At 40.1% G+C, this 12,365-nt stretch overlaps 1 protein-coding gene across 2 annotated transcripts in view; it reads left to right on the top strand.

Moving 5' to 3' along the window:
- The window catches only part of LOC122565244 (tight junction protein ZO-3-like), a 95,573-nt gene that overhangs the window by 75,774 nt on the left and 7,434 nt on the right, over positions 1-12,365 (top strand). For both annotated transcript variants that reach the window (XM_043721012.2, XM_087976104.1), the window contains exons 14-19: positions 483-676; positions 4,284-4,379; positions 6,260-6,339; positions 7,111-7,321; positions 10,103-10,203; positions 11,272-11,529. In XM_043721012.2, coding sequence (XP_043576947.2) covers positions 483-676; positions 4,284-4,379; positions 6,260-6,339; positions 7,111-7,321; positions 10,103-10,203; positions 11,272-11,529 — 940 coding nt within the window. The remainder of the gene's footprint in view (positions 1-482; positions 677-4,283; positions 4,380-6,259; positions 6,340-7,110; positions 7,322-10,102; positions 10,204-11,271; positions 11,530-12,365) is intronic.

The following is a 12,365-nucleotide window of genomic DNA, read 5'->3' as shown; positions in this document are numbered from 1 at the left end:
AATTAGTGAGTCAAAAGATGAATTACTCATTGAAGATTTCCCAGCCTCTGATATGCTCTTGTAGCCACAATGTTTAAATGGCTGGTCCAGTTCAGGTTCTGGTCAGTCATAACCTTCAGGATTATAAATCCAGGCTCCTGGATTATCAGCGTAACACACGACGGTATTGTAGCCTTGTGCAAAGCAATTGGCCCATGTTGCTTTTACTTATGGGATGATTAACTGTGTAATGACAGGGGTTGGTTAATTCACTTGGTTGGATGGCTGGTTTGCAATGCAGAGAGATCCATGGGTTCAATTCCTGTAATGGTCTGACAGTCTCAACTGTGCCCCTCACCTGAGGCATGGTGGCCCTCAAGTTAAAATCCCTACCAATCATCTCTGTCTAATGAGTGAGCAGCCTCATGGCCGTCTGGGACTATGGTGACTTCACTGTGTTTCCATAATTTTATGTCAATTTTGTGTTCTTTATTTCCTAACAGGGCTGAACAAATTGCCAAAGCTGAAATTACTCAGAAAGCTTCATCCAGTTCATCAAGTGGAGCACGGGCAGAATTCTGGAAAATGCGTGGCCTGAGAGGTGCAAAGAAAAACATAAGGAAGAGCAGAGATGACCTTTCCGCCTTGACTATTCAGGGCAAATATCCCCCCTATGAAAGGGTCATTCTGAGAGAAGGTACAAACATACAGAGTGTTACTGGAACAAGGTCTAAGATTTTTTTTACATGACTTGGCAAGTGTCAAGAGTTAACTGTGGGGGATTCAATCTTTTAAAAGAACCATAAAGCCCAATGATGCATGAGCTTCAGAGACCTCCTGCTGAAAAAGTGTGGAGATGGAGCAGGAGAGAGAAAAGAGAGAGTGTGTGCTTCTGAGAGAGACACACAGATACACTGAGAGCAGAAAGAGGAGGAACTAAATTCAAGAGCAGGAGAGAGACACAAAGACAAATGTAAAGGGATAGCAATAGATAGCAGAGAATAGAAATGGAAAAGACATTGCAAGAGAGACATGCAGAGAAAGGTAGGGAAAAGGAAGAAAGGGTATTGAGAGTTATAAAGTGTGTAAATTATGAATTTCACAGTGAGAAAGGATTTGGAAATCTATTACAACCAACATATCTAATTCCTTGGAGGCAACAGGACAAGATGGAACAACGTTATTTAATGTAGGAACATAGGAGCAAGAGAAAGTCATTCAGCCCCTCAAACGTTATGGGGATAAGGCAAGAACAGGATACTGATTGAGGATGATCATGGCTGATCATAATGAATGGTGGTGCTGGCTCGAAGGGCAGAATGACCTACTCCTGAACCTATTGTCTATCGTGTATCTATTGTGTACTCCATATTCCAGATGATCACTGATCAACAACCTCAATACTGTTTTCCCACACTATACCATATTCTAATCTCTGGATGTCATTAGTAACTAGACATCAAGCAATCTCTATCTTGAGCTTGCTCAATGACTGAGCTTCCTCAGACCTCAAGAACACAGAATTCCGAAAATTCACCACCTTCTGGCTCTGAGTGGAGAAATCCTCCTCAACTCAGTCTGAAATGACCAGCCCCTCATTCTGAGACTGTGTCCCTTGGTTGTAGACACCCAGCCAGTGAAAACATTCCTTTTACATCTACCATGTCTATACTGTTGAGAATTTTGTAAGTTTTAATAAAGTCATTTCTCATTCATCTAACCTGTAGAGAACATACCTTCTCAGGAATTAGGTTTGGTGAACCTCAACTCCATTCTCTCAATGGCAAGTCTATCCTTTCTTTGGTAAAGGAACAAAAATCATAGTACTCCAGGTACTCTCACCTGGATTCTATGCAACTGATGCAAGACATCTTCACTTTTGTATTCAAATTCTCTGATGCTAATGGCCAGCATTGTGTTTGCCTTCCTAAAGAAAAGCATATGGGATCCCTAGCTTTATAACTAGATAGATTTTGGTGTACACAAGCAAGGAAACTTTTTAAAATCCATGGTCAGGTCTCATCTATTCAATTCTGGGTACTACAGTTTAAAGAAAAAGGCCTTAGAAGGGGTTCAGAGGAGATTTACCACAATAAGAGAGGAGGGACTTAAACTATGTGAAGAGACTAAAGAAGCTGGGATTATTCTTACTACAGAAAGTTTAAGGGAAAATTTGGTAGAGATTTTCAAAATCTTGAAGTATTTATTAGTAATTTACTAAAATTACTTGAATGGTTGCCAACCCAACAACACAGATTTTACAAAATTGACAAAAACAGAGGGGAGGCGAAAGTGAGGATTGCAGATGCTGGAGATCAGCGTCAAGATTAGAGTGGTGCTGGGAAAGCACAGCAGGTCAGGCAGCATCCGAGGAGCAGGAAAATCGACATTTCAGGCAGGAGCCCTTCATGAGGAACGGGGTTTTATAAAAAGAGAGGGGAGATGAGCATTTGTTTCCACAGTATATTGTGATGATCTGTAATACACTCCCCCTGTAAGAGTGATGGAAGCAGACTCAATAGAACATAGAAGCAGGAGGAGACTGTTCAGCTCTTCAACCTGACTTCCCCATTCTAGATCACTGTAAATGATCTATGTCAATGCCAGTTTTCCATGCTATTCTTAACATCCTTCTTTCAACTATTCTGTCTATCCAATTAGAATTTTGTAAGCTTAGAACTTTGTAAAAAGAATTGAATAAATACCTTAAAATGAAAATTCTGTATGTCTCAGAACAATAGCAAGGTACATGGAAGAAATTGGATCTCTCAGTGGAGGGTGGCTCAGAGGTTAGCACTGTTGCTTCACAGCACTGGAAACCCAGGTTTGAGTCCACCTTTGGGCAACTCTCTGTGTGGAGTTTGCACATTTGCCCTGTATCTGCATGATTTCCTCCCATAGCCCAAAAATGTGCAGGTTAGGTGGATTGGCTATGGGAAAACGCAGGGTTAGAAGGATAAGGTAGGGATCTGGGTCTTGGTGGGATATTCTTTGGAGGGTCAGTATGAGCTGAATGGCTTGCTTCCACACTGTAGGGATTCCATGATTTTATCTCTGGCATACGCATAATCATCCAAATGGCCTCTTTCTCTTCTGTATGTATTCATGTATACAATACCAGATGAAGTCCCTTGACAATATTAACCCCTTGACAGTATCAGTTCTCTGGCAGTCTTAAATGCCCAATAGATCAGGTATTTGATAGCATCAAGTCCTCTACAGTCTCAGATTTGTGACAACTTTAGTGCTCACAATCTATTTGGCCTCTCTATATATATATAGTTCTGTGTGATCCTCAAAATGTATTTCCTTTGACATTGAAATTTGGTTGGTGCAGGGGCAGAAACCTGGAAATCGAAACAGCTCATATGGAAATTACATTTGGGGTTGTTGTATATCGAACCAATGATGATAACATCAGTTCGTGTATTCGCTGATTCACCAATTAAGTTTCTCTTGATAATTTATCTATCTTCATCCATCATGGATCATGCCAGTGACTTGAACTCCTACTCTAGTACAGTACTGAGGGAATACTACACTGCTGGATGATTTATTTGGAAGGTTTAACAGACCACACCTGTACTTTGGTGGATGCAGAACATCCTGTAGCTCAATTCATAGAAGAGAAATGGAGTTCTCCAGATGTTCTAACCAAATACTCATCCATAAAATGTTACTAAATCAGGGGATTTTTCTCATTTCTGTAGAGACCTTATTGTGCATAAACTAGCTGCCATACAAATACCATTTTTAAAAGTGTTCAATTGATTATGAAGTCTTTTGCGATATCCTAAAGTTGTGGAAAATTCTATACAAAATACAGGTTTTTTTTCTAATCACATCTCTTTGAAATGTCTGACAGCCTTTGAATATAACAAATTCATTATAATGCACTATCATGTTATTGTGGGCAAATGCTACCTCCATTTTGTGCAAACAGCTATTGGTTGAATGTCTAGTTAATGTACTTTAGGTGGTATTGGATGAGGAAGGCCAGGGTCTAGAGAACTCTACGCTTTTCTTTGAATAGCATCGTGAGGTCTTAAACATCCACCTGAGGCACTGAAGCAATCAGCCAGGGCTTCCAGTTTAACATACCATCTCAAGTACAGAGTTGATATGAACAAGAATCTGGGTTGCCTCATTTTGGTGCAGACAAAACTAAACTGTGGTGAACACCAATTCTAAACGGCTATTATATTCACTAAACAAAGATGTTTTTTTTTTCTGAAGTGCAAAACATTATATTATTTATTAATCGATATTGCTTTTGCTTTAATAAACAAATGTCTTTGTTACAGCCCCTTATAAAAGGCCTGTTGTGATTCTTGGACCAATTTCTGACATTGCTACTCAGAGACTGGCCAGCGATCTGCCTGACCAGTTCGAACTTGCCCGTGAGTATTCATGGTACTCTGGCTTCAGTCATATGGCAAAAGAGGTACTTTTAGTCAGCGGTGGGTTGGTTGGTTTTAGGGCACGAGCTCAGTTGGATAGGTGCAATCTTGCATTTACACCTTCATGTTCATTCAGGTGTTCACCAATCCCAGAACCATGAGATGAGAAAAAAAAGTGTTAGTTATTTGAAAATTAACCAATAATTGGGATTGTACAATCAAAAAGGCACTCCCTGCCCAAGGGAGACTTTTGCTAGTCATGTCTCTCTCTCTCTCTCTCTCTCTCATTTGACAAACATAGAAACTAGCAGATAGGAAAAAATAAACAATTTTATTAACCCTTTCTCAAATCCTGATCCTGGAGCAGAATGATTAGATGCTTATTTTCTTCCTGTAACCATGTAATTACCTGAAAGAGGAAATAAACAGAGATAAAATACTAGAGAGCCACAAAGGGGGAAAAAACTGGGAAATTCATCTCCAATCCCCTTAGGTAATCAAAATAAGTCTGTGGCATCACATTAGCCATGCTTATGGGAATTGGTAAATTGCGAACCTTTTATAAAATGTGACATCTGTTGTAATGTAAATCATCTTCTGTATCCAGACAGAGTATCAGCAAACATCTGACAAGCTGACAATGTAGGTTTACTGCTCTCTGGGAAAGGAGGGGCTACTCAACATTGACCTTATTCTCAGCCTTGCAAAGTTTAAATGCACAATCTCTGGTTTTCCCCAATCTTTCAAGCAGAAATAATCAATCAAGGATATACAATGCTGCCCCTTTGTTACTTTATACACTCTTATCAGGTCACCTGTAAGTCAATCTAATCTATAAATCTCCATAACAGTAATTTATGATTTTTCAGATGAGATTTATTCACATGCCTCTCAGAATTTTTACCAAAACTGCCGTGCCACTCACCGTGCGAGAGAAACAGAACTGAACTCAGTGCCCTCAATATAATGTAACCAATGACCTGGACAAGGAAAGAATGGTATCCTTCAATGTGTATTGAATGGTTCTATTATAACCTAGGACTCTGCTTTATTTGGCTGTGACTTCTCTGTATTGGTTATGAACCCAGAGTGATCTGCACACAATATCCATACCCTTTTCTAAAAGAAGTGCAACATATTGTAGATGCTGTAAATTTGAAATAAAAATGCTGGAAATATCAGAACGTCTGGCAGCATCTGTGATGAGAGAAAAAGTGTTCACATTTCATATCATTACTTTGTCCTTTAGATAACTTATTTTCTTCCTTGACTACTTTCAGTATTCCTCATAAATGGTAATAAGCATATTTAGTATTCATCTTCCCTACTTATTCCCCACTGAAATTGTCTACTTTTAATGCCATTTGCCTCTCCATATCTCCAGTGCATCTCCATATCTTTGCAAGAGACTATTGCCTTTACAATAGTTTGCTGACTTTACAGACCGAAAATTAAGATATTCCTCAGTGAGAGTGTTTTCAATTTGTGCATGACAAACGTGCTTCAATTTGAAAAATAAAGACCCTTTCCCAAGGTAACCTAATGTGTTTATCATCTTGGCTAAAGTTTATTGTTTGATTATTTTCAAACATATCCTGAACTATACAGCTATGAAATAACAAAGTATAATGCTTTCTTGCATTTACATATACTAACATCACATCCTCAGGATGTCCTGAAGCATGACATGTTCAGTTAGTTAGATTCCAAATGTAGTCAGGTTTTCAAGGAGGCTGATGTGGTTGCCAAACTGTATGCAAAAAGATCCAACAGTAGCTTTTAAGATCAACGACCAGGTTATCTATTTACATTCATCATTGCGTTATGATTGACATGGATATTCTGAGTTCTCACTAATCTTGACAATCTGTCCATTCTAGAAATGGTACAGAGGAATTCTGAAGAAGTAGGATCATCCTCTGTCATCAAACTTGAAACTGTACGGCTAATTGCTCAAAAGGTGAGATGAGCTTGGTTGATTTTGTAATGGTTAATCGTTGTTTGTTCAAATTTTTAACAAGCAAATAATAGCTCTTTAGGTTAATTTGGCACATTTGGACCAATACAGACCAGGAAAATCCCAGGTTTAGCATCTGACCTGGGTTCATTGATCTTCATCCTGGCAGTGGTTGGGATATTGCTTCAGAGTTAGAAAGGGAGCAAAATGCAACACAGTAATCAATCCATTATACACAAATGTGGACATTAATAAGCACAAAGATAAATATTTGCTCTTGTGAAGGAGCCCATTACAAGGGAACATAAGGTCACATTCAAGCGAGGCTGTTCAGCAGTGACAAGTTCTTCACACAATGCGTCATGGAAATATGGTACTGTCCCTCAAAATCACTGTTAAGACTAAGGGAGTGGAGACATTTAGAAATTCAAAACCTTAATTCTTTAATTTTTGCTAGGCAGGCATATTAAAGATTTCAGAAGCAAGTCAAGGGGTTGGAGTTCAGTCACGTCTATTTGAATGGTGGACCAGACTCGAAGGGTGACAGTATTGCCTAAGGTTGAATACTTTGTTATGCTGACTATGCTCACATTTACATTAGAGCCACAGACACTGGAGGGTCATCAATGCACATGGAAGTGGAGCCTGTCAAGGATTTAGGAGAGAGAAGGAGCGGGAGAATAATAATTAATTAAATAGACCAATTTATTGACCAAATAGACAAAGTATTGGAGTGACTCTCAATGAGAAATATAATTTCAATTCAATTCACAGAACAAACATGGCCTGCTGGATATCACGCCTTCCGCCATAGAGCGACTAAATTACGTCAAGTGGTACCCGATTGTGGTATTCTTTAATCCAGAGAACAAACAGGAAGTGAAAGCCATGAGGCAGCACCTCTACCCTCAGTCAAGGAAAAGCTCCAAGAGTCTCTACAATCAAGCTGTAAAGCTGAGGAAATACTGGTCTCACCTCTTTACAGGTAAACACTTCTGCTTCCAGTACATGAGATATTTTGGTGACATCATTTCTCAACAGCTTCCCAACAATGATTATTATTGATTTATTGTTGCATTTTGTTACCTTAGCTCTGAAATGGTTTGGATAAAAATGCCTCAAAAAGTTTCTATAAAAATGCCTCTGAACACATTTCACAGAATGTGGTGACTGGATTTATCAAATCTGTGTTAATAAGACTTCCATCTTGAGACTTGATTTATCTCATTAGCAAAATACTGCAGCCAAATGCCCTGCCATTGCTGTCTACAGTAATTGCATTTAATTTAGTGCGCTTCAGGAAGTCAGACAATTACACGAGGAAGAATGGATGTGCTGATAGGGTTGGATTAAGGCTGGGTGGAGGCTTACATGACGCATAAAGCAGCTGGGCCAAATGGTCTGTTTCCCAGGTAATCCCTGCAATTTAGACTTTCAGATTATGTATCAAGGGATTCCCAACAGTTTTGAGGAATTGAACTGACCAGAGGCATCTGCAGGAGATGAGGGGAGGCCAGCAGCTTGCATCTGGAATGGTTAATTAAACTCAGTAGACCCCACCCACCTCTACAAACTTTATATATTTTCCAACCAACCTGCTCAAAGATGTTCTTACACACCGATGGAGCTGGTGGGACTTGAACTCAGGTCTCCTGGCCCTCTCAGAGACGACATGAGCATGATTCTGGCTCCTATTTAGCCAATTTCAGCAAAATTGAAAAAGCTGATGACAATGTTCTTTTTCTTTTGCTGACAAGTTGCAGATTGAAGTGTTAAAGCAGCTGAACTCATACTCAGTCTCCAACATGTGAAAAGGGAGAATTAATTCCAACATCCTTGTTAACATCAGATGCTAGATTTTACTTCATCTGCTGATGGGGCTGAGGAGTGAGGGGCTTTGTTAAATTCAACGTGCAGCCTGCCCACTGCCAGCCTGCCTGTGCCCCATTGCAATTTTACCAAGGTTGGGCAACATCCACCTCCCAGCCCTGCCAGTGGATGAACTGAGACCACTAAATAGTCAATTGATTCCTACTTAAGGGCCTAATCCCACTGCTATGAGGAATTAACAAAAGGTTGGAGAGGCCCAACACAGTCTGGCCAGGCTGGCAATGGACACAGTTATCCATTCCTGGGCTCATTGAAGGGACTTCACAAGGTTTGACCCCAGATTGCCTTTCCCCAAATTGGCTTCTCAAACTCTCGTGCCCCCACCTACTTTATTTTCTGCCTTGGGACCCTTCAACCACATGGTATCAACATTGATTTCGCTAGTTTCCAAATCTCCCCTCACCCACCTCATGCCAGAACCAACCTTCCATCTCGGCACTGCCCTGTTGAACTGTCCTACCCGTCCATCTTCCTTCCCACCATCCACTCCACCTTCCCCCACTGACCTATCACAATTACCCCCTACCTATACCCACCTATTGCCTTCCCACCTACCATTCCCCCAGTCCTAGCCCCCTATTTATCTCTTATCCCCCTTTCCCCTTCCACGTTCATGATGAAGGGCTTATGTCTGAAATGTCGACTCTTCTGCTCCTCGGATACAGCCTGACCTGCTGTGCTTTTCCAGTGCCACCCTTTTCAACTCTGACCGTCCAGCATCAGCAGTCCTCACTTTCACCCAGTGAGATCTCCAAATCTTGATTTAACATTGCATGTCTGTCCTGAAGCACTGGAGTATTTTTGTTGACCTTTGGTTGGCAGCTCTCTGAGGTTGGATGTCTGCCCTGATGGTTGGAAACTCTGCCTCCTGCGCAGCAGTAATGGCTGTGAGCTATTAGGTGTTCCCATTGATGATTTCCTTCCTGTCCTTTTAACCAGGGGATAGCAAGTTTGGTGCGCCATGTAATTCAGCCCCATATATTTCAGGCAATTACATTTATTCATCTATGATAACTGAAGAAGCATCAGTTATGAGCAGGGATGATGGATTTTCTGTAGTTGTGTCTCTTTGAACACAGTTCTCATAGAAGAGTTTACAGAGATATAAAAAGATATATGACTGGATAGAGATATGTTAGGCCATGGCGGAGATGAGAGCACATGTTCAAGGCTGGGAATTGCAGTTTTTGAACTGATGTCTTTCTTCATATAAAGAGTGATTTTCAGGCTCAATGGGCTGGATAGGCTACCATTGCTCATATACTCCTCTGTGTTTCTCTATGTTTCTATTAACAGTTGTAACAGGTTAGCAGGGCTGGTTTTAGGGTGTTTGAGAAACAGTTGCTTTTATCGAAGAATGAGATACCTGTTTTACCTGCAGATTCGCAGATTGTCCCAGACGCACCTCAAATACATGAAGGTCCAACTTGATGCAGACAATGTGGTCAGTCCATCTATTGGCCAGCTTCCAATCTGCTTAACACTCTCCACAGCAAAACTGCACTAATGCACTGCAGTGAATTTACATTGCTGTTTTCCTTTATTCCTATAATTATTAGGCAGCGACTAGTCACAGCCACATCCCTCATAATGGGTTTGTCAACTAAAATGCAAAGGACTGTTTTATGACATTCTGTTGACAGCCTCCTTAGCAATGAATGTGGATGAGACTTGTCTTGGTTACAGTGCTACAACCATTACTCTGGCAGATGATAACCTCTCTCTCCTTTACCAAGTGACTTCTACAGAGCCATTCAACATTTGTGCAAATTCCTAGTTTGTTCCTATTCAAATACAAGTCCAAGCAGAGCTGTGAACCAATCTGAATAGCTTTTTGGATGAGTACATTCTTCTATTTTATGTACTTTATTCACAGGTACAATAAATCTGAATTCTGGTTCTAGTGCCTGGTATGAAGCTTTGAAAGCAACAATTAAGGAGCAGCAGACTCAGGCTGTGTGGTTTCCTGAAGAAAAAGTAATTATATTTTCTTTTGAATATTCCAGTCGAGTTATTCCATGCAACAAACTCCAAATGTTATCAGCTTACAGTATGTTCCCACCTCATGTGGAGGGTGTCATTGAAGATGGCTTATCATTAGCTTCTCAATGAGTCAGGCAGTAAGTACACCACCTGAAGAGATACTGAGCCAAAAATGATTAGAAAGGTCTGAGATTTTGTTCTGAGTGAGTTGACCTCCTGGTGTCCTGGTGAAAAATCCTCTCTCAAACAGCATTGTCAAATTGGAGCTAGTTTATGGGGATTCTTTTGCAAACAATTTTGTTGTTAATCTGTCAAATAAATATTGTTGTAACACACTTAATCCACTCCATTTTATGGTATACAGCCTCCAATGCTGTCGGCCTTAGAATGGGTGAGGCTGGTGATTAAGTATTGCTTGTAGGAGCAGCAGTGTAATGAAAAATAATGGAGCTATGAGGATGAAATTTTGCCACATTGCTAAGGCAAATCTGAGTACTTATTTAGATCTTTGTATTAAATTAATGGAGAAGTGTCTGTGATAAGATCAATAGTAAGTAGCAGGTTAAACAGGACAATAGGAACATTTATGTATACTTGTACTTTTCACAACGATTAGACATCTCAAAGCAATTTATAGCCAATACAGTATTGTTGTAATGTAGGAAACATGGCAACCAATTTGTGCACAAAAAACTCCCACACAAACAGCAGTAGAATGAAGATTACATAGTCTATTTTATTTTGTCATGTAAGTTGAGGGATAAATATTGGCTAGGTGAGTGGGAATAAACATCCATCCCGCTCTTTTACATCCACCGGAGCAGATGGATAGAGCCCTAGTTTAAAGTCTCATACAAATAAGGGCTCAGCTGACAATGCAGCACTCCTTCGGTGCAGGAGTGTAAACCTAGATTTATTTCTGAGACTCAAGTACAATTTGAACTCAGAACCTTGTGATATCGATGTGAGAGTGCAAACATCTGAGCCATGGCTGACACCATAAGGAATAGAATTAGGGTTAAAGGACCAAGCAGCCTTTCCTCATTCTGTACTTTCTTTCAGTCTGACGAAACAGAGACTGAAAACCTGGAACTGCTGAACCGATCGACCAGCATGAGTATGGATTATCTGAGCTGTGATGAGAGCAGAGCAAACAGCGATTACGAGGACACAGACGCAGAAGGTGGAGCTTACACAGATAATGAATTGGATGACACACTCGATGAGCCTGCAATCATTAGATCTTCTGAACCAATCAGGAATGAACCATCCCAAATCTCCAATGAAGCAACCCATGAAGCACCAAAGACCCACTCACAGGTAAGTGAAGTGATAGATGCAGTCTTAAATCATGCTTAAAAGATGCTTAAATCAGAAAAGGGAACTTGTGGGTCCAACAAAACTCTCCACAACTTCTAGATTTGAAGGCCTGAATCCTAGGATTGTAAAAAGAATTGGATGCACTGGTTATAGTCTTCCAAAATTCCTTAGACTCTGGGAAGTTTCCAGTGGATTGGAAAATCACAATTGTAACTTCTCTATTGAGGAAAAAAGAGAGACAGAAAGCAGGAAACTGTAGGCTAGTTAACCTAACATCTGTTGTGGGAAAATACTGGAATCTATTCATAGGAAATTGCAGCAAAACATTTAGATCACAATACCATCAATCGGAATCAACATAATTTTGAGAACAGGAAATCATGTTTGGTAAATAAAGCAACAAGTTGGGTGGATAAAGGAGAATCAGGAGAAGCTGTGTACTGCACAGGTTGAAGATTGTGGGGGTGGGAGTGATATATTATTTAGATCTAATTCAACTGTTCACAATTTAATAATAACTTGGAAAAAGTGGCAGACTGTACTATAGTCAAAGTTAGGAAAACAAATTATGAGGAGGAACAAATTGTCTGCAGGGAAATATAGAAAGGTTATGTAATTGAGGAAAACTTTAGCAGATAGACTACAATGTTAGGAAACATAGCTTTTTAATAAGTGAGGCAATCAAGGGTTATGGGGAAAAGGCAGCAAAGTGGAGTTGAGAGTTACCAAATCAGCCCCGATTTCATTGAATGGTGGAGAAAACTCGATGGGGCAAGCAGCCTACTGCTCATAGCACTTATTGTTTTAAACATGTACACTTTGGCGGGAAGAATAGG

Source organism: Chiloscyllium plagiosum, unplaced genomic scaffold, assembly GCF_037043375.1.
Source record: "Chiloscyllium plagiosum isolate Xiang-an unplaced genomic scaffold, Cpla_swu_hap1 HiC_scaffold_28, whole genome shotgun sequence".
Lineage (NCBI taxonomy): Eukaryota > Metazoa > Chordata > Chondrichthyes > Orectolobiformes > Hemiscylliidae > Chiloscyllium > Chiloscyllium plagiosum.
This window is presented reverse-complemented; position numbering and strand designations above follow the sequence as displayed.